At 36.5% G+C, this 23,715-nt stretch overlaps 1 protein-coding gene across 3 annotated transcripts in view; it reads right to left on the bottom strand.

Annotated features, from left to right (window-relative positions):
- UXS1 (UDP-glucuronate decarboxylase 1) overlaps window positions 1–23,715 on the bottom strand; it is a 56,560-nt gene that overhangs the window by 4,977 nt on the left and 27,868 nt on the right. For all 3 annotated transcript variants that reach the window (XM_068180287.1, XM_068180288.1, XM_068180289.1), the window contains 6 exons: window positions 15,002–15,106; window positions 13,563–13,622; window positions 11,349–11,470; window positions 4,194–4,313; window positions 2,123–2,166; window positions 1,021–1,081 (listed from right to left, as the gene is read on the bottom strand). In XM_068180287.1, the coding sequence (XP_068036388.1) occupies window positions 1,021–1,081; window positions 2,123–2,166; window positions 4,194–4,313; window positions 11,349–11,470; window positions 13,563–13,622; window positions 15,002–15,106 (512 nt within the window). The remainder of the gene's footprint in view (window positions 1–1,020; window positions 1,082–2,122; window positions 2,167–4,193; window positions 4,314–11,348; window positions 11,471–13,562; window positions 13,623–15,001; window positions 15,107–23,715) is intronic.

Below are 23,715 nucleotides of genomic sequence, written 5' to 3'. Positions count from 1 at the left end.
TCATCCAAAGTTAGGAACCCAGACTCATTTAGCTGCAAACAATTGCCTCTCAATCTACTACAGCTTACATATCAGTAAATAAGGGCTATTTGCTTTCCTGTACAATATTCCTTTTGTTTTTAACCAACTTGCATATAATTTCCTGATCAGTATTTCACAATCAAATGCTGAACACTTTCTGCTAGCATTAGCTCACCTTCACCAGACTCAATTCCCTCCATCCCTAGCTTTCCTTGTTTCAAAACTCTACAACATCTTGTTTGACCAAAAGCTGAGCACTTAAGATACATATAGATTTAAATACTGAGTTTTCTGAAGACAAAGCATGTGACAGAGTTTAAACATATCAGTATTTGGATAGAAACACAGAAATTAATTCACAGCCACATGAGAAAAGGAAAATCTAGTGACAATTGCCCTGCAGAGTTGAGTATCTGATTTGGCAAAAGCTGGCACACACCAGAAATTACTTTGGATATGCATCCTTTTTCTATTCTTAAATTCACTACTAAGAAAAAGGTGACAACAAACAGGACAGAACAAAAATCTTACCAGACAAGTTAAGTTCCAAGCATTTGAAACAATTTTAGATAACTATACAAAAAATACTATCACATTTTCCTTGAATCCAGGGTAGTATGAAATTATTTCTAATTATCTAGAGCAAAGTATTCCTTCAGTGCTTTTTTTCGACTAAAATCAGTCTTCAATCACTGTCTTGGTGCACTTTGCATGTGTCCCTCACACATTTATTCCCTTTGTATTCCAATTACAGACATCTTCCTAGAACAAATGAAAAACTCCAGGAACTTTATCCTGTTCTTGGAACTGTAAGATCTCAGTATCTAGGGTCTCAGTCTTCTTATTTAGAAAGAGAGCACATGGGAGAATACATTCTTCATAATGGAAAGACCTTTTTTGTTCCATTTATTTTTTTCTAGAAATCAGTAACAAGAAAGAAAACACAGGTGGTGTTGACCAGTGCACTGTAACTCTGGAGAGTGGAGCACTCATACTCACCAAATTGACAGGACTGCTGACATTGCTGTTCATCAATGCCACCAACCCATTCACAAGATCACTGTAAAAGAGGGAAGAGCAGATTGGGGCAATTTCCACTTCTCTATAAATAATATCCTTGGTCTAAAAAGAGAGCTGGCTCCTAAGAGCTCCAGTAAAGCAGATCAGGCAGCTGAGGAATACTGAAATCAGATTTATATGTGCGCATGTTTTTTTGAGTGTTTGTATGAAAAAATTATTAATATTTCCTCCTCTCTCCTCTATCTAAATATATCTGGAGTCTGATTTCCAATGAATTTCAAACAGAATAGAGCAAGTTGTAATGCAGAGGAACATAACACTGCCACCTGCTTTGCAGCCTGCTCTTTGAATTGTCTTCTCATTTTCAGAATTTCTTAAGCCAAGTTTGTTAAAAAACAGTATTTTGGTGTTACTTTCTCCCAGCAATATAACCCAAAGTTATGTTGGATTATTAGCCACAGATGTAGCACCTTGGCCCTAGACATAGAAATCCAGATCCTTTTCATTATGACTTATAATCAAGAAAGGAATGGGTACTTTGACCTGATGGGGATTCTTTAACATCTATTACCACTGATACTACCTTCAGCAAAGGGAAAGAATATTTCCAAGCCAAGAATGCTTAAAACAACCCAGAAGTCCAGCAAGGGTTTTTTTAGCTTTTTTTTTGTGCACAGCACAACCACAGCAGTCCCAAGGACACGAGGTGGCAGCATTGCATTAAAATGCAAGGAGTGACAAACCGTTCAGCACTAACGGTTCGTCTGTTACTTGCTGCCTCTGAAGGGAAGCGCGTGTTAGTATCTCAAATAAAATTCTAAATCAATTAATGTTTTTCTCCTTGATATTTTTAAAAACTTCCATGTCTCCCTTCTGAAAGTAAAGCTGGATCCTAAGAGCTCCAGTAAAGCAGATCAGGTGGCTGAGAAATGCAGAAATCAGATTTCAATGGGTGCATGGTTTTTTGAGTGCTTGTATTAAAAAATTATTTTAAAACGTAAAGCAAATGCACATGCATACAAAGCTGACCAGGCTAACCAAACCATGAAGTAAATTATCATCCAGAACAAACAAGGCTTACCTGACATACTGGAAAGCTCTTGTCTGAGTTCCAGGTCCATAGACCTAAAACCATATGAAAAATAGGGAAGTTAATAAATGCAGAAGCCCTCTCTAGCCCAATTATCTTCTCTTTACCATTCTAGAAAACTGTCTCAAGAAGAAACACTTGAGACACAAGCTCAATGTTACAGGAATGGAAAAAAAAAGTGCTTGCAGAGCCTTTGGCAAAGTATCAGTTCATTGAAGGTCATCTTCCTCTTGGATCTGTCTCCAGTAAACATATCCCTAGACATTTTGTTAACCAGAACTCTACATGAAGGAAACCTTCTTAGGGGTGTAGGACATAGTGATGCTTTGTCCTCTTCTGGAACACTGAAAGAAGGTGCAGCCTGCACTCACAGCCAGAAAAGAGTGCCAAACATTTAAAGCGAACTTCAGACTACTAAGATGTGGTTATGATGAGCAGTTTTGATTTGCTCATTAACAACAGCCAGCTTCAAAGAGACCACTAAATATTAGTGGTTTCTCAACATTTTTTTTAGAAACAGTGCTGTGCTTAAAGCAATCGGGACAAAAAAAAATCAAAAATCATGTAGCTCTAAATATTACTATCTAGGGAAATAGAAGCACAGTAATTTCTAGATGATACAACTCACAAAGTGACCTGTACAGATTTGTATCAAAACCTTAGAGGGGAAAAAAAGAAGTCTCCTTATGTTACATGCTAGTACTTTGGAGCAAGTTGCTTAAGTTCAAGGAGACATTAATGTATATTTGGAGTGTACAGAATGGTATTTGATACCATTTTTTTTCACAGTTTAACCGAGTGCAGTACTAAAGTCTCTAGAACATGAATACTTCCATTCTGAAAGCTATTGCTAGGCACATTTAAGTGGTGAAAACATTTCAGTTTAACTGGGGACACACACATTTTGCCATCAACCTGCTGCAACAGAAAGGAAGGACAAAAAAGAAAGCATGCTTGTTTTCCTCGAGGTCAGAAAGGGCAGTACAATGGTACACAGGCCATCTGTTACTTGGTATGCCTTGTACTCTCCAAGGCTGATTCAGAGTCCAAAAGAATTCCTATTTCAGCACACACTGGGTAAGATCAGGGGTCTAAGATTTTACCCAAAAACTGATTCAGAGAGGAATGCACCAGGAGCACAATGACAGCCTGATGGACTCCCAAACAAACAGGAAGCATATATATGTATTTATGTAGAGGTTCCTGCATTTAGCTTTACTTTTAGCTTGTGGGATAAGTTTTACAGAACTAAGTTTTTGTACATGATTTTTGCAAGGTCACTCATGTGGTTATCCTTCCCATATATAGGCAATGGCTGGAAAATACAATATAGTTTCTATCTTTCAGTTTCTCTTAATAAATATTTCTTTTACAATAACAAAACAACTATTGTCATGTTTGCATAGGCCACGATTTCTACAACTCAGTGACACTGTTCTCTCAAGAGATTATTTACTCCATTTGAACAAGTTCTCTGAACTGAGAGACCAAATACTTAGAGTATCTAAAGAGATCAACACACTTGATATTCCTGTCAGCCAAATTCTGTAATGATATAAGAGTGATTTTCTTTATTTTTTTTTAGGTCTCAATCACTGCTTATTGCTACTAATTAATTTTACTTGACCTGGTCAGCTAAAGAACTCTCCCCTTACTTCTTTTCTCAGATCCAGTAATTTTCAACATCAGTTATTTCTGACAGAACAGTGATGTTGTGCAGAATATTTTATTTTAACCTCTATTACAATTACATTCTTGCTGAAGTTCAGTCAGTATGGCAATGATTGGATTTTGTTTATATCATCAATACAAAGAATTCTGAAATGTTTGTGCAAATTGCACAAATAATGGTGGCCTCATTTCTTTCTGGGAAAGATCAACCCCATCGACAGAGCACATATTTAGACATGTACTTCCATACATTTAAGTTTGGTATACTGGAACACTACATTTTGGAGGAGGGGAACATCAGTATTGTCTAAAATCTATCCTCATTTGCAACACATCAGGACAAGATATAAAGGTAAATGGTTCTTCATATCAGCAGGAAGTCATCACTTACTGTTAGTGGTTCTCCCTGGAGAGCTTGTAGGATAAAATTACTGACAACTCTTCCATCATTCATATGCATTCGAGGACCAAAGGTATTGAATATTCTGGCAACCCTCACTTCAACTCCTTCCTGTAGTCAAAGAAAAAAGAATTGTTACTTCCCTAATAAAAGCATCTATCTCCCTGAAAGTATTAAAGTCTACCCTGACAAAATGCTTTTTAAGAAACCCTCCTTCAGCTTTAACATGCACTATTTTCTGATAATGAAACACTTCAAATCTCTCCTCAGCCCTCCTGAAAAATGTAGTGCATACAGCAAGGTAATTTATACTAGTTCTCAGTATTTGTAATGCAAATCTAAATCAGTGCTAGAACAGCTCATGATTTCAGCACGTACATTTTCTTCCACTAGGAACTTTAAAGATGTTTCAATAATACCCTTCCGATAACAACTTATTTCACCTGGGACTTAGCTATTTTCTTTGCACACAAAAGTGAAGTCTCACAATCAGCAGATATAGTACCAAGGTCGCATTTCCACAGATTACAGAAATCCATACTTTAGAGAAGCTGAACATGTCAGAGAAGTATCTTTTACAAAGGCCATAAACTGGTTTTGTAACCACAGTCACAATGTTTTCTAGCGCCCTTCTTAGTAGGCTGTGGAAATGCATACATTACAATCAAAGTCTTCAATGGTGTAGTTTTTTCCGAGAAAATATTTTCATCATTTCCAGAATTTCTTTCTACAGAATATTTTGCAAATCTTCAAAGCAAAGTGCATAAAATATGTGAAATTGGAACCTTTCTGGACAAAGCATTTTAACAGTTAGAGACTGCACACTGAAGTAATCTCTCTTGAGTTATTTTGATTGACACATCCATTTGGACAAGCCACAGTTTATGATAAGGATGTTTGGCCCTTGTAAGCTAAAATGGAACACTGCTGAGCCCAGAGCAATATGGTATGCTGTGAACAGATAGATGCTACCATCTAAGAGTGACAATCACAAGGTAGGGAAGAAGGTATCAACCTCAGTACAGGCCTATGTATCCTCCTCATATTACCCAGTCCTCCCACCTCCCAGAAAAAGACATCCTTGTATCAGTTACTGGAAAAAAAAATGTCCGAAGTAAACTTTGTGTGCTTTGATTCAACTGAAATCACAACCAGTGTTCTGGAGTTGCAAACACTCCTTTCCTAATATTCCTTCAGAGGATACACACAACATCTTTTATTTTCCATGTATTTTACTAAGGCTTAGACCAATGCTTGCTCTCATCTTGGAAGAGGGTGTATGTGGAAGAAGTGTATTTTGAGTACATCTGTGGCTGAAAGCTGCAGCTTACAGACACTTCACTCAGAAGAGACCTGGAAACACATTTTTCTTGGAAATAAATGTAGCTTCACATACAAGAAGCACTTGCAGGAAAATGTGACCTTCTCTCTTAGGTCTCCAAGTGATTCATAAACAAATCCTCAAAGATGTCTTGTGAAAACTAGCTTTTTACAGGTGAAAGACAGGCAAAAGGGACATTAAATACATCAGCTATTACGTGGTGTTGAGAAATCAGAAACACTAGGTAGTACAGGTAAAGCCCAACACCTCCCAGTGGAGAAAGTCAAACAACATTCAATTCCATTTAAATGCAGGTAATATTTCATTTGTCATGATCAAACCTTGTTTGCAACTAAATGGTAAACTAATAGTAACAAGGGAGGTAACTATTGTGCCACAGGAAAAGATACACAGTCTTTGTCTAATAAGCTTGTATCCACAACAGAGGCAAAAAAATAACCTCACAACATCCACTGGGTCCTTCCTGCTGAAAAAGACTCTGCAAAGAGCAGAAGTCCCTTTCCATGCAAAATGCATCAGCTGGGAACATACTCTTTATTTCTTGCTAGCTAAACAAGTGTACAAGTGTACAAGTTACAAGCAGTGTAACATTTCAAATGTATACTTCCAGCAGCACATTACAGAACCATTCCCAAAGCCTTCACAGCATTTGGAAATACTCTGACAGAGCTGCTCCTTCCTTTGTTTTGCCCAGCACTTTATCTTAAGAAGGCCACTGACTTCTTCAGGAAAGGGTTGTATTTCACATGGGCTTCCAAGGTACTGCCTTTAATAACAAGTGCAGAAAATAAGACACTTGGAAGCTAGTATTCAAGATAAAAATAACTCATTAAACAATGCTGACCAAAAAAGACTCTCTTGCACTGCACAAACTACAGCAGCAGCCTTGTTTTCCAGTACTGGTCGGAAACTAGCAAGAGATCTAGAAAAGAAAAACAACACATTCTCTATAAGCACTTACACATAGTAACAATGAACCCATTATTTCTTCTCCCTCCTATTTATTCACCTCATCCCACTGTAATGTTGTCTTTTAAAATGAGTAACCTTTTATTTATAGCACCATCTAGCAAAACTTTTCCCTGCTGCTTTGAAAAATCTATTTTCTATGCAGCTAATTTTTCATTTGCCCCTTTAAAACTAGAATCTGTCTCCTCAAAAGAAACTCTTCCACTGACAAAGAGATTTTGGAGCCAGTAACTTAAAAATTGTCTTAAGTCTCCTTTTGCTGTTTCATGAAAATCTCATTTAAAGTGATGCTTTTTATATGCTGAGTAACTCTACTCCTTTTTGTATTAACTGTGTCTTAGCTATGTCCTGCTACTCTGAATATTATCAATAACATGTAGTATTGACTGAATACCTCTACCATATTCCTACTATCGGAGTCAATTACTTTCCCAGATTTGCAGCAGTAAGTCATGTACAGTATTTTATTACATCCTAGAGAAAAAAAAAAAAACCCTCTTTGGCTCATATTTATAGTACTAAACATAAAAGAGCTTGAGATTTATCCCTAATGCTGAGATAAAATGTGATCAACTGTCATCTGCCCTCACAGTTTAAGACAATGCCTTCCCACAGCAGATTGATCAGAAAGAAAATTCCTTGAGCAATCCAAAAAAGAGCCTGAGAGCAAGACCATAAAATGCAGAATTGTGGACTAGCAAAACACTTCAGCTCACTCTATTATTTATCAGTATGAATTCCTTCACAGAGACTGTGCCTGTACAGATAAAAAGAAACAGTAAAGAAGCAGGAAAGGTAGTTATTGCTTACAGAGATACCTCCTCTGAATAAGTACTCAAGACTATTCTATAGCTGTCAGTCAAAATGTAGTATTAATTATGCAGTCTCCCTTGGGAAACAAAGCTGTCCATGGTTTTCAGCATGAGTCTTTGCTGGTGATTTAGTTTTAGAGATCCCAGGTCCAGGAACTATCAGGGGTATCAAGGATGCTGTAATAACTCCTTAATTTAAAAAGACATATTTTAATTTTATAAGCTTTTTAAGAAGGGGTATTTCCTTGTGTGGACTATCTTAGAAAATAGATCAATACAATTCAAATACCAAGTTTCTTTTAACCAAAACAATTTGATATGGTATGTTGTGGCCGTAATTCACAAGGTTATCAGGCAAGCTTCTCCTATTAATTACCAGTGCTTCCTTCTTTGTAAAGTCTGTGAGTCTATCTAAACAGCAAGTATGAGTTAGACCTCCCTGTATAAAATATCAGGAAAGGAAAAGCTACAAATGTCTGCTCTCCAGCAGACAACTGGAATTTAAAAAAATCTGCTAGGGAAGTCCAGGAAGTAGCAGAGGTATCACTGTGACCTGACACAAATCTTTACCAGTGTATCAGCCAAAATTACTTAGATTGTTATCAGCATTCCTTGCTCTAATAGTCACTTTCTTACTGATTCATATTCTTTCCCATGTATTTCACAGATCATTAACTCTCAAAATTGTTCCCAAACCTCTGAAATGCAATCACAGCAGAATTACTAGCACCGTGTACACTGGATCCATCTACAATGTGTTTAAGCTACAATACCCTACAGTGAGGTTGGGTTCAAGGAATTTTATTTATATGTGCTGTCAATTGTATAAAAAAATGCCATTAACACTCTGTTATGAATAGATTTTTAGAATGATTCTGCAGAAACAGTGATGCTGACATCTGAATTACATAAACACTAAAGCTCCTAAACAAGCTAGGAATGACAGCCTCAATCATGTGACTCTATACTTTGGGCATAATGCATGTTCCTGAACACAACCTACAATTTTACAGCTGAGATGTTATGCTTATAGTTCAACACATCAGCTATTTTAAGGCAATTCCAAAACTATCACTTAATGTGATAGTTGTATCACAACCAAGCCCATTTCTTACCACTAAAGCCTTCAGAGTCATATAGCTGGTGTTAAAAAATGGATGAAGAAAGTGGAAGAAGAAAAATTGTCCTATAACATTCCCTAGCAACCTGAAGTGTTGCTTCAGCTCTGGAGAATTTCCTTACAGGTCAGTAGTATGAGAAAAAGAAATCTAGTTCACAAAACACCCTTAATATACACAGCATTTAAATTGGTGTGTATTTTTATTTACAGCACACGTATGCACATGATGCAAATCCCTGCCATGAAGGTTGTATCAGATTCTAGTCAATATTTAAATTAATACAGAGTATTGGAGCAAACATTAATACCAAGATTTCCAGGTAGCACCAGAATGCCAAATGCAATTTTTTTAAGATTGAACAGATAACTGAATGGCAAGTCCTGAACAAAGCACATAATTCACACTGTGATACTGCATGCTGAAACTCCCCTCCCACTGCTTTTTCACGTGATAAAGTCAAGAAATGCTTAATTCATAGGGTCAAAATAAGAAAACAAAACACCACCACTAGAAAAGAATGCACTGAAAGTGCCTTGGCCAGGACAGGCTACTGAGGAAGTCTGGCAACAGTAAATAGTCAACTTTGACTAGATTCAAAAACTACTCTGATTCAAACAGGCTGTCTGGAAGTGTAATGCAGAAGTTCAGTTTTATTTCACATTTTTTGGAAACACTATTAGGTATTTAAGGTACCTAACAATGTGCATGATGATGGAAATCTTTGTAAGAAATGACCAAAAAATGCAAAATAACTTTTCTGTTTTTTCTTTTAATCGAAGCTGAGAGATTCTGGAAATATTTTAGCCTGAAATACTGCAAATCCTACTGTTTGTGCCTAGGTCACTCCTACTAAAAATCCTCTTAAAAGCACAATGCTTACCTGCATAGAGAAAATCAGACCTTTTAAAAATGTAAGGTTTCCTCCACTAGTAAGAGCATATCACCTAAAGACTACCTGATAGGTTTTTCTGTGAGCTAGGTTTGATGAGTTTTTAGAGAATTTATTGCACTTGAGATAGCTTATTTATCTTGAATGGTATAAAATTAGCAGGATGGCTTCTGAGGTAGTGTTGGAAACAGAAGAAGTTTTAATAAAAGGCAAAATAACAAAACTCTTACAGAGAAAAACTTGAGCTAGGGGCAAGAGGTTTTTGCTCTTGCTAAAACACTCTACAAAAGTGATGATTTTCTTTGTTCTCTTCTTTCTCTAGTGAATTACTTAGGTGGGACTTTCTGGTCTCTGTCTAATTGGGCAGCCTCAGGTCTGAGGTGAAGTCTTAAAGGTCTTATGAGGTGTCTTTTTACTAAATTGAGGAGAGAAACCTCTGAACTTTTTGCCTTTTTAAGCAGACAAAGAATAATTTGGTCACTCCGTCAACAGAGGGCACATTCCTACAATTACCCACCCCTCTTTTTTCCCCACACCAGCTCAACAGCGTTTCAGAATACATTTCAGCATAGGACAAGCTTGGGCAGACCTCACTAACCCATAACAAAATATAAGAAATATGTCACAGGGCTGCCTCTAGGACAGACAGGTCATTTGCATCATGAGTTTTTACTTAATGTACGTGTGCACTGCAGTTCCACCTTATAAACCTTTCCTATTCATTGTAAATCCTGCATAAAACTTTTGAGATGTTATAATGACTCACTCTGTGATTTTAAGATATAGTCATGATTTTAAAAATTACCTACTCATGTCCTTCTAAAAGAATACTGCAGTGTGTACCACAAACCTGCAAAAAATGCAACACCCTCTAGCACAAGAATTTCTCATAAAAAACTGCAATCTTCAACTGCAAATGGGTTTCCAGACTGACAAGGAATATTTTGCTACAGTGAAATACTGGAGACATCATCCTGAACAAGAGCAGTATTGCATGTTGGACCTTAAATGACTTAAAACAAAGAAGACAAAACCTCTGCCTTCTAAGTCTGGTAGAAGAGATAAGACAAAATTACTACTCTATACTAAAATACCATTTCTTAAAGTCTTACCACTTCAGCTTGATTCTGTTTTAAAGATTTCTAAAGGTACTTAGAATTTTATAATTTAAAGGTTTAAAATTCAATACAATATACTATGTTTGATTTATACTTTTGTATATTAAGGCTACAAATAACAAGAAATACTGATACAATTTTCTTTAGTGTGCTGCATTTGCTAATTGAATAGTCTCCTAGAGCTTAGCTGAACCACAATTAAGCAAGATTTACTTACAGGTAAAGAGTCAATGCTATGTTAGTTAATGATGAGTTTCTACTTGCTGGTTAGGAAACACAAGGAAACTGGCATGTATGATTTCTTAAATGTATTTTAAATTGCATTTTAATCCTCATGTTACGGTCTTTGTCTGAAAACAGGCAAAGCTAGGCAACATACAAAGCTAGGTATTCATTAAGGTCTGTAATTTATACCTACATAATTTTAAGACATTTCAAAAGTGCTTAAAATACATTGCTTCTAAATAAGTACTCATTAAAGATCTTCCCCATTCTTACCTATATATTCTGATTTTGATTATTTTCCTTGAACATTACACATTTATCAGTAATGGCCTTATTCAATCCCACTGACTTCTCAGCACACTAAGGTCACTTCAGTTTAATCTGTTTAAAAACTATTTACTATACTGAAAGACATATTATACCTATTAGGAACACTAAAGCTTATTTTCTACAAGAAGACTGCTCATCTAAAAACACACAACAGATGGGAGCAATAAAACCTTCCTATTAAAAAAAGAGATTTTGCAACAACAGGATAAGTGTTCCTACTCAAGATGCTCTCTTTTGCCCTCCTCCCTCTAAATACACATATTCCAGTCTTGCCATACATTGGGCCTTCAGTAATTACAGAAAAAAACACTGATACAAGAATCTGATACAAGTTTAATACCTGCTTCATGTATGCATAGCACATGGTCTCTGCAACCCGCTTTCCTTCATCATAGCAGGCTCTTGGACCTATTGGATTCACATGCCCCCAGTAATCCTCATTTTGAGGGTGAACTTCAGGATCTATGAGGAAAAAAAACCACTTTAGATTATGATATATCAAAAAATGATTATATATGATGAAACTTTCAGCAGAGCATTTGCGTTATACAAGTCAGCATAGCTTCTCTCTGAATTCTGTACTTTAGAAAATCCTACATTTTAACACAACTTCTTTAAAGTGCAATCACTGGAACCATGAAAACAGCAGTGGCAGAAGATAAAGACTAATAAAATAACTGAGTACAAGCAAACAGCCAGCAACTGCTTTCCCTAAAAGAGTGTGTGAAAAGAGGGTGAAATTCAACTCTTCCCTGCAAACACAGACTACCTCAAGGGCATAAATACAACTTTTACCTGATGTGCTTCAGAGGAAACATTACAGGTTACGTAGGCAGCAGTTATGTAAGAGGCATTTTAAGTTATGTAGGAAAGTAAAGCATATTCAGATTTCATAAAGTAGGAAACAAGGAAAAAAATGGAGAAAATAGAGATGCACTGCATTTCTGAAAGAGGTAAGAGTGATGCACCACAAAGTACTTACATTTCTTCTATTCTTCCCTAAGCATTTTTACTAGCTATCACTGGGCACAATCAGGTTAGACAATCCTTTGGTTTGATCCAGCATAGAAGTTCTTGATTATAAAAAACAAACAACCAAACAACAATCACCTAGGAACCCTGATGGTGCTTGTTGCTTGAAAAAATGCAAACACTTGGTTAAATCTCCTCCTTTGTCATCTTTAGAATAATATAATTTCTACTAGGTTTGAAGTGTGCATACATTACTGCAGAACTTCCTAGCGTTGAGAGCTAATTTTTTGAAACAACCTTGACAGTCCGTTCTGATTAAACCTTACAGATTTTCTGCTGCTCAGACATGATTATGGATGAATTTGTGCCATATGAGAGCCACAGAACGAGGACAAATGCATAGAAGTTTTACATTGCTATAAAAGCTCATAACAATCTTAAAAAGGCCTGAAAAGGTGCTGTGGGAAAGGAGGTACTCCAGAAGGGAGAATGTTCAGTTACAGAAGAGTCCTCAGGGCTACCATTTTTCTCTAAAGAGCCTGACCATTGATAATCTAAGGCTTGGGAGGCAGTAGGGATGATGCACATGCTCAGGCCACTTCGGCTGGCCAATCATCTTAGTGATCTCTTGCTTGGGTATTTACTTTCAATCTTCTGAAGTTGCTCCACCAAAAGTGAACACCTAGAGGTGTCTTGTTTGTCCTTCCTCACTTTTTTGCTCACAGAGCTTTGTATCTTGTATCTTTGACCATTTTTTGTTTGTTTGTTTGTCCTTCCTCACTTTTTTGCTCACAGAGCTTTGTATCTTGTATCTTTGACCATTTTTTGTTTGTTTGTTCCTTTCAGCTGAGACTCAAATCTACTTCCAGTGAGCAGAGTACTGTGCCTGTGTATCCCACTGATCTTGCAACACTGCTATTATTAATTATGCAATAGTTCAGAACAGAAGAAGTTTCTCTAGCAGGCACAGGGTCTGTTACACACCCGAGGAAGTGTGTAAAGATTCTTGCTGCATCCAGTCACCATTCTATCCATCATTTTTCACTCCTTCACTTCTAACACTAAGAGGAAGATGGAGAGCATTGCCAAATATTACATTTTAAGAGACACCAGAAGAACCTGCATGCACAACCAGTAGTTTCTTAGCTTGGAGGTTACGTCCTTTGTCTCTTACACACCAGGGCAATTGTTAAATCTTAACAATACAATCCCTATGTGATGGGAAAGAGATATGCATATTTACTAATGAAATTATCTTTCTTCTTGGGTTTTCATTATGGCATCTGGGCTTCAGAGCACAACACTCAATTTCCCCACAAGCCCTTTGGAAAAAGAGATGTAAACCAGGACACAGGAAAGATACAGACAACACTGCAAGTCTACTGCCACCACTCTTGATTAGATACATAAAGTAAGCACTGTAAATGCCCTTCTCACATTTTAAACTGTAAGAACATCTCCTAAAAAAGCAAGCTAAGACAGTGATGAAAATCTATCATTCTGGTATCTGATAAAATATGTGTAAATATCCTTTTACACAGTCATATCTGAAGAGCTCTAAACACTGTTATATTCTTCTTACCTCCATAAACCTCTGATGTAGAGGCCAGCAGCAGCCGTGCTCCAACACGTTTAGCTAAACCTAGATTTTGGGCAATGGGGAAAGAAAAATGTAATTAGAGCAAGTGCAAGAATCTTTCACTCATGCTAGCTGTTTTAGTGTGATCCTGTTTTACCTGATTTAAAGAGAATTCGATTCCTCTCACTAGGCAAATTTAGCTGTAAATCACATCCACAGCTTCCACTTCCAAAACTAGAAAACTTAAGAAACAGCAGAGCAGCACTTGCATGTGATGTGTTTGCTTCTGGGACTAGCAGTTGCACTGAACCAAGATCCAAGAACTTAATCTATCACAATCTAAATAAAGGTCACCCCATCATAAAGTCACCCAAGGACAAAAGGCCAAGGAAGCATTCCACTTAGGAAACCAAGATCTTGAAACAATATAGTATATTATGATTACCAAATCCTTCCTTACATAGATTAAAGACAAGCTATGTAAAGAAACTTATACAGTAAAACATCTTATATGACAAAAATCAATCATTTCTCATTTATTATGCCCTTTTAAACTGCTTGGATGACCCTACCCATCACTTGAAATTATCCTGCACTCCATTTCAATGGCTTTCTAGTCTTCAAGTTGGTATGGCAAATCAAACAAATCTTTCACCTCTGTCATTCTGGTACCTCAACAGCTTCTGAATCACTTGATTCTCTGAACTGTACTCTCTAGAGTATCACTCAAATAAGAAACTTCGCTATGCTAATGCCCAGGAGCTTTTCTGACTCATAACAATTCTTAGAATCACTGGTACTCAGACTGCATCACACCAAATAGCAGAAAGATGGGAGGAAAAAGTAGTGAAGGCCTGAGGTCTTCTTTTCACAGACCTATTCCCAGCATCAAAACTAACAGGCAAAGCTGAAAACACTGCCTTGTAATTATCCAGCATGATGCTCGACATTAAACACTCTTTTAGAATTTGCTAGCCAAGGCATGCACAAGAGGGTGCAGTATTCCTGATGTCTGGAGTTTAAACTAGGGCAGTTCTACCTAGTCCAACATTTGCTGAGGTGGAAAGGAACACTCAGGGTAATTGTGGGAATGTTCCACAGTCACCAAAGTGAACAGCAGTCATGAACACAACTGTGCTATAAAAATCCCATGCTCTTAATTGTTCCTATTACTTCTGTAATTACTGCACACTCCATAGCCAACTTACAGGCACAAAATTCTTGTGCTTTGACAGCCATGTTATTAGTGTTCATATGCAGATATATTTAAAGGCAAATGACAATCTTCAAAGAGGGTAAAAACACCCCCAACCTTATCTTGTGTAAAGAAACAACTTTTTAAAACATAGAACTCATTTGCTTCATCCTCCCCTCTCCCCAGCAACTCTGTCAGGATTGTATGATGTCTAACCAAGTAAAGTAATAAAAAAAATTCCACTTACCCAGCATGTTTAATGTCCCAATAGTGTTGGTTTTCAATGTTTTTATAGGATTATACATGTAATTTGGAGGAGAAGCAGGAGATGCTAGATGATAGATCTGGTCCACTACAGAAAAATGGAGGGGGTAGCATTATTATTTTCCCACATAAGATATTAACTAAAGTCAAGAAACAAGTATTCCTTTGTGCACTTCCTAGCACTGGAACTCAGCACTTCCTGTATCACTACCTACAGATGACATGTACACAAACCTGTTGTAAATCTAAGAAAAACTTAATTTTTAGTAAAACTAAATGTAGAGCATAATGCAATATATTGACACTGTTAACATGGATATAAATGTCTGTGTTGGTGCTCACACTTTTCCACTTATAAAAAATTTAGCTGAGTATTTCCAAAATGTTTAGAAGCTGCAGAAGTATTAGCAACATTCCGTTACCCTCAAGTTTTTAAGTGGCTATGAGCTTCAGAGTATTTTTCTAAAATAGACTGTGAAGCAAAAATGGCAGAAACATTTTTTCAATATGAGGAGAAACTTTTTGGGAAAATTAAATACTGTATTTTTATTTCTAGATCATCTGTCAATGAAACATTAATCGACTTTGTATCATTTATATATTAAATACATATAGCAAGATACAAGCATGCAACTTTTGTCCTTTTTTTCCCCTATTACTTCTGTTACATATATGCAATGCTTTGGATAATGCAGTATCTTGGCTTTCATTAAAAAAACAAACACACAAATCAAAACCCAATACAGAGATTTCAACACACTCCTCCACTCCCTCTTATGAAATACAATTAACCAAGGAACTAGCTGAAATTCATTGTTTGAGATCATTGACGTTTGGAGGTATTAGAAACAAGAAGACTGTTGGAAATACATTTGTTAAATTATAATAAAAACAAAGCAATGAAAACTGGATTCATTGTCATAGGTAGTATCTGATATTCAAAAACTCAACCTGCAAGCCTTTCATAACACGACTGTTGTACATATGTTAATGTCTTTCTGTCTTCTACGTAACTTGAATCACAGCAAGCCAGAACTATCTTAAAAAAACCACCAATGGATAAGCAACTGCAAAAGTAAAAATTAAACATAAGCTCAAATGACATGTTTAAGAAAGAACAAATCCCCTACACCAAGGTCATTCAAGAAAAGCAATCAAAAGGTGAAGTAATAATTAGAATGGCCTGATAAAATAAAGGGAAAATAACTCCTTTGTGCTGTAGAAGAAAAGATAGGGTTGTTTTTTTTTTTTTTAAAGACTTGACACCGAAACCAGAAAGAAGCTGGAAAAGTCAACGCTAGCTGCTATTCTGACAGAAGAAAATACTGCATGGCATAAGGCTGCCTTGCCCTAGAACAGAATACTACTGGTCAAACAAACGTTTTCCTTCTATTTCCTTAGGTGTTTTATTATTAAAAAGCAATAGAAAAAAAAATCACAGCATTAAAAAATAATCTGTACTTTGACCACATGTTGATTTCTCATAGCCTTCTGTTGGGGCTTTAACTTTCACATTATCTGTGACACAATGAACTTTTTCCTACAGTGAAATTACTTTTCCTACTTAAAACAGGGTAGAAGCACCCTTGACTTTCAAATTTAAAAAAAAAAAAAAAACAAAAAAACAAAAAACAAACCCAAAAACAAAACCAAATAAGTTTTTCTTTTTCTCCATTTAAATACAACTATACTTGCTTAAAAAGCACAAGCTGTGTATGAGTTACATCTATTAGGGAAAAAAAAAAATTCATAAATGGTTTGAATTGGAAGGGACCTTAAAGATCACCTACATCCTACCACACATTCCACTAGACCAGGTTGATTAAAGCCCCATGCAGCCTGGCCTGTACTTGAACACTTTCAAGTGCTCATCAGGCATCCAAGTTCTCTGGGTGCCTCTCCACCCTCACAGTAGAGATTCTGTTTCCTACCTCTAATCTAAACCTACCTTCTTACAGTTTAAAGACATTTCCCCTATCACTATATGAAAATATATCAACTATGAAGTTATCACCTGTTTTCAACTTGCTGAGAACACTGAAATATTACGAGGAATGTACCTTGTGTTGAAGACTTCGTTCTCATTCTCAAATTTCATTTGACAAAGCAAGTACACAAACCTCTGCTTTCTGACCTCTTATATATTAAAAAAAAGCAGACTAGTAGGGCAAGAGCATAAATAAGTAGCTTGAATTATCCATGTGAAAGTCATCCCTTACTTTTCAACAGTCTATTGAGCAATGAAAAAATGAAAAGTAGGTAATCCTTCAAAGCACAAGTATCTCCTTCACATTAAAATATTACATTCTTTTTAAGATAAGCACATATTCTGGTAATAATCCTTTAAAAATACCAGCAATATTGGCATGGTAAAATATTCAACCTACTTTCCTTTTGAATCCCAAATGAAGTGTGCTTGTATATAAGTCAAGTTTTTCTAGGTTAACTGCTGTGTCTGTTGTCTACTGGGCAAGCTCCACACCTGATTTTTATCTAACACAGCTTGAATAAGCAGACACTGGTTCATTTGAAGGAAACATTTCAAAGTTCACCACATACTGCAGCCCTGCATTATCACTGCAACACAAGAAATCCTGCAAAACAATTTTATTCACTGATTAAAATCACAAAGTCAAGTGACCAAAATAAGGAGAAATTATTTCAAGCCATACCTCACCCCAGAGAACAATTACCTATCAACATAAACATAAGATGAGCTCCTGGAGCAAACTTAATGACTGTTACTGCAAGTTTTACTGTCTTGACAGAGTAATGATATTTGACAGTATGCTCATGCAGATGCCACAAATACATCTACTTATATGTTGCCATGCTCTCTTTGGTGTATAGCTGTTTATCTCTACAGAGCAGGGATGAACTGCTGCCTAGAAGATGTTAAAACAGCCCAAAAACTAAAGACAGACAGTTTTGGCAGATATGTAATGTTGTTGAATACTTATTCTCATAAAAATGTGCAGAAGTAAAATTTCATGTAGCAGGTTCTCTGCTATTTGTTGCTGAATGATCAGGAAATAGTACACCCAACCACTATCAACTCTGGTGCAGCATCAAGAGAGAGTCTGTCACACAAGGCACCTGTCATAGCAACACAAACAGCACCCAAAGATGACCTGACGCAGTGAGAGCTGGTGGAAGAAAGTTTCCAGCTCAGGCTTGATTCCAAGCCCTACCTGCACTGCTGATGGAAATGAAACTTGTAGGAGTCTATCTGCAACATGAAGCTAGTTACTTGTTCTGCATGATGAAGTCTGACATGGAATAACTACTCCTTACTTTGGTCACTGTGACACTGTAAGCTTAAGCAGTGAATAAAGCTGGAGTCAATGTTTGTGCTGGGGAAATAATGCAAAAAGGTAGCATGGGGTAAATTTTAACTGGTTTGCTGAACTTCAACACACTTCCTACAGATGGGTTCTTAACATGAACAAAATACATGACTGTCTCCTGTTTTGCTTTAAGTATCCCTTTCCCACAGCATGCTACTGTCATTAAACCAAAGAGAAGGGGTAGACTGGAAGCTGGGCAAAGGAATGCTCTGTAAAGATGCTGACTGATGCTTGCAAGGAGCAAGCACAACTCAAGCACAGTGGTGCAGAAAAATTAACAAAGTAATTGCTGAAGTCACCTACAGCCAATTCAAAGCTGAAGTCTGACCTGGATTTTACATTGTTTCTTTCTACCTATTCCTTCACAACCCTTTCTAAATCACATTTTTGACAAGCTGTGGTGGAATTTTTGGAAAGAGAAAAAACTTCAAAAGCCTTTTGGTCTGTTAGTAATTAACTGCCCAATCCTAATCTGTCAAAGCAGAAATGAACTCTTTCCTGCCTACCTCTCCATCCACTTAATTTTGTTTTGTTTTGTGGTTTCCTTGTTTTTTTTGTTTTTTTTTAATACTGCTAATTTTTGACACACAGCAGCCCATATAAGAATGGTTCCTTTAATGGCATGCGGCAATCCAGATACAAAAGGGCAAAAATTACCATTCCTTTTGCTCCACAAGGATACAGCTAGGTTTGTGATTATCCAAGTGGTCATATAACTGTTAATGAGAAACAAATCCATATAAAATACAGAACCCCAAAAACTCATTATAATATGCAAGTTTATTTACTTATTTTTAAACACAAAACTAAGTGCAAAATACAGTGCAAAATAAAGACAGAAAGCAAGAAAGCAAGCAAGAAAGCACTCTCCTTCTTTTGGTCCTTCATTCTTCCCTTGTTTCCCAGCTAGCGATTGTTTTAAATGAAACAAAGAAGGAGCTGGGGGTAAAAGCAAGGTTTTCCTTGCCAGATGTACAGTCTTGCCTGTCTCATTTGTTTCAATGTACTTTTCCCCCATGTAAAAAGGCAAAAATTGACCCCTGTATGGAAAAGGTTCAGCAAGAGCAGAACTGGCAGAGAGACAGAAGATGGGGAATTTGCCAAGTATGAGATGGCCATCTTCTGGATCAGAAAGACAGACAACCAGTCAGCTACAGGACCTCTGCCTCTTGCCTGGGAAGGAACCTTTCGTATATCAAGCCTCAGACCAATGAAAAATATCACCATTTTCCCAAAACATTTGAAGAATGCTGGACATTTCAGTAGGGTGAAAAGTTTCTACCATAAACTTCTCATATTTGATCCATCAAACTGATAACGCTGAAATAAGAATAATTGTTTCTCATTCCACCTCCCCTCAATTAACTGTCAGGTCTGAAAATACCTACTTTTTTTTTTTTTTTTCTTTGCAGAATTTCAGCAGGCCAGCTAGACAAAGCCATCTACCCAGCCTGGCTGACAACCCTGTGCGTTGTAGCACAAAGTTAACAGTTATTTAAGACAGCAGGCAATTTAACTCTGTTTCAGACAGAGCTGTGGAAAGCTCTCCAAGCTACAGCTTTTCAAAGGATTAACTGTTTGGGTGCCTGGGACAGTATCTAATGAAGGACAGAAAGAAATAGTATCTAGTATCAATCTAGTAATTGACCTTCACAACTCTTTCTTGTTACACAAGGTAAAGAAAAGAAGTTTTACAACATTTAATACAAAGCCTTGAGCTACCTTTGCAATAACGCCACAGCACAATTATTTGAAAATAACCATGTGAACAGCTGTGCATAGTGTTATGTTAAGGACCACAACAGAAGAACAAATTATAACAATAAAATTCTGCAGGTTTTGTGTGTAGCTCACATGGGAGAGTAGAACTTTATTAACTGTAAAGATGGCAGCAAGTAGTTTATCAAGCAGAAGATCACAGACTACTAATAAATAAAAAATAAACAAATCTTATGTTACAATTTTATTGAAAAAAGGCCAAAAAATCAAATTCATTTCAAAATAGCACAGACACAGAAGTTGGCATAAACATGCAAGCCAGGTACATAAGGTACACTGTGGCAAATAAAGAAGTCTGTGCTCAACATAAGGTTTAAGTAAGATACTGCAAGATAAACAGCAACTAATGTTTGCCAATTATGCCCTTCTCTATGTGAAAAGCTAAAAAAAAAATCCCTAAAATTTATCACACATAGTATCTGCAATACCTAAATTTGGACACAAACATTCAAACTTGTGTCATCCTTAATGCTAAACAAGAATGATCAGTAACACCACTTGTCCTAGGGTGACTAGGACAAAATACTCCATAAAACTCCAAAATACTGCCATAAAACTACTTTCCTTCATATCATCTTTATTTTCTAGCCCTAATACTGCATATGGTCTCCATGCTTCCTAAGTGAATGGTAAGGGAGAAATCTACCACCTTTCCTATGACAGGAAATGACCATCATCAATTTCTGCCTTCAATATGTGTCATGGTCCCAGAAAGGACTACATGGGTCACTAAGTCCACTAAGCACCTGCATCCATCACTGTATTTGCTAGTCAGGAAGCACTGAGCAGAAAAGCTTTGATCAGAAGCGTACAAATAAGTTTCTACAGCTTGAATGTATGGACTTTTCTTGTAAAAAAAAAAAAACAGCTGTGCCGATTTCATTACTGGAGGTCAGGCCAGAGAAGCTGACACAATGAAGTGAAACATTTCTATCGCCCTGAACTAAAAAAGACTATAAATACAAGTTCATTTACCTGAAGCTAAACATGTTGTCTGTAATGTCAGGCAAACTGGAATAACTTCATAAAGATCTGCCATATTGCTCATAGTGGAGCAGTTTTGGAGAGCCTCTCACCAGACCAAGATCACTTGCACTTGGCTCTGGACAAACAAACTAAAGTAGCATTTGTTACCCTCTGCCTTGCCATAGACTTTCTGGACCATACAATTCAAAACCATCAAGCTGAACATATTTAGCACAGAGAACAAAGACTAGGAAGGGAAAAATCTAGGATGAAAGTATGGAAGCCAAAGGCACTCTGTGTTTGTATTTGTATGCATTTTTAAATACCTGTGAGGGGACCTGAAGACTTAACAATTCTGGGATACTGTAGAACACTGTTTAATAAAATGTTACCATCCTGACATCTGGAAGGTTGTTATTCACAAGAAGGCTATAGACTATTCTTTTGACCTACTTTGTTAGACTGTTGGTCTTAGCCTTAAAAATCAACTCAGCCTACAACCCAGCAAAGTCCTTAAAAATAAAAGCGTTTTTTAGTCCCGGTCAAGAAAATTATTTAATAAAATTCTATAAATACTGTTACTCTACTTACGTATGTGCATATAACTAGCAACTACAACACCTCCTACAAACTCTAAAAGCCAATATCCTTGCCACTATGTGTATCACATGCTAATATCCTGTCTCTCAACTTGCAAAATGTGTTTTTACTATACCATTTTAAAAAACTTTTTCAGTAAGAGTCAAAAAAGCCAAAACTACCTCTGTGTTCACAATAGTCACTGAAATTAGAGCCAACATTTAAGAAATGATTTCCTAGAAACTGGACTGCTGGCATGAAGAATTAAAACAGAACAACAAACCAAGAGCAAAACCAAACAGCTTCAGTTAACTGAAGATCAGTTAATCTCTCAACATAAGCCATAAAACAATTTATTATTACCTACCACTTACACTTTACTTCTCTCTCATTTCATAGTATATTACTTAGGTACTAAACATGCACTTGTTTTAAATAAAAGTTTTTGAGCATCAGAGTGGAACCACTCTTCACTGCTCTGCCCAAAAAGAGTTTGGGCAGCAGTTTCAGCTGCCACAGACTGCAATTTTAGAAGTATCATACAGTATTTTTCAAAACATACTGTGCACCTTTGATTAGGGAAGTGAAATCAGTTAAACTGACTCAACTGTTTCCACTGTTGACTGTAAATCTGTGGCATTTTCAGGCCTGGTTTTGTTTCAAATTTGTGAAAGGTGTAGTAAAAACAAAACAAAACGACACTACCAAGCAATCAAAAAGAAATGCAGGGCCAAAGTGTGTTCCCGTGAAGTGTGAAACAGTTCCGCTGAGGACATCTTTCAGATACAGAAGACAGCTAGGCTTAAAGGAAATGTGCACCTATCACTTTACAGAAGATTGTTTTAAGGCTTCCAAAAGTTTCTGAAGAAGCAGGAAGAAGAATCACCAGTGGGAAAAGGATATGGGCTATGTATAACTGTCTGATGTTTTCTTCCAGATTTATTCAACTGCTGTGTGTGCCTAAGGGTAGTTGAAAACCAGACCTCAAGACTGAAAACTGAGAGGCATTTTTTCCAGCTTAGGGGTCCAGTTTGTGGAATGATCATGGGCCATCTTATGATATCACCTTGAAAGTGGCTTGGATTTTCATGTGAGCATTTTTGGGGATTTTGTGGGGTATATGGGCCGTGTTTTTTTTTTTTTTTTTTTTTAATTGTTTACGTGTATTTGTGGTTTTAGGTTGGGGTTCTTGTTTGCTTGTTTTGTTGTGGGTTTTTTTTTTTTGGTTTTTTGCCTTTTTTAAAACACTTATTTAAGTATAACAATATTTCACAGCAGAAATAGAGACTTGGGTGGCTTGAAGTGGTATAAAAACAAACACTTACTTTTTACTACAAACACAGAGTCAACTTGAATGCAAAGGTGAGTATAAACAAAACAGCACAAATGCTTATGTCTCTATGTAAACCAAGTACACTACTAATAATGTTCATTTATTTAATACAGAATTTCCTTTGACATTTTCTAATGCAATTTATCTATTATCCTAAATTGGGTTACATCACAGTAACACCAGATAAAGCATTAATTCTCATTTGTTTTCCAATTAACATCTGTGTCCTTACAATATGGTTTGTAGGAACACAAGCCACAGTGCTCTCAAGTGACTATCTTGGAGCACTTGCAATCTTAATGAATGTAGAAAATGAGGCAGAAAATAAGTAAAGGTGTATTTCTATTTTTTTTCTGATAATACTAAAAAGAGTGGAGATTCTTTTCTTTCTAGACTAGCCTTCAGAAAAAAACCCTCTGTCTTCCTGTACCAAAAAGTACCCATTTAATAGTGTATTAAAGCTCTATGTGAGGGGTTGGGCTGAAATAAAAATATCTTTAAAAAAATAGAACTGAACTATAATAGGAAGAAAGGGTTAATATAGCTATTTTCAACTTTTTTTTTTTTTTACTATTTTTCATCTTTCAAGATTCCTGAACTACTTTCATTCCACTGAAGAATTCAAAACCTTTTTTATTCTGCTTGAAAAAAACAAAGTGAAAACTTGTGCATTTCCCACTAACACTTCCAAAT

Source organism: Anomalospiza imberbis, chromosome 2, assembly GCF_031753505.1.
Source record: "Anomalospiza imberbis isolate Cuckoo-Finch-1a 21T00152 chromosome 2, ASM3175350v1, whole genome shotgun sequence".
Taxonomy (NCBI): Eukaryota; Metazoa; Chordata; class Aves; order Passeriformes; family Viduidae; genus Anomalospiza; species Anomalospiza imberbis.
This window is presented reverse-complemented; position numbering and strand designations above follow the sequence as displayed.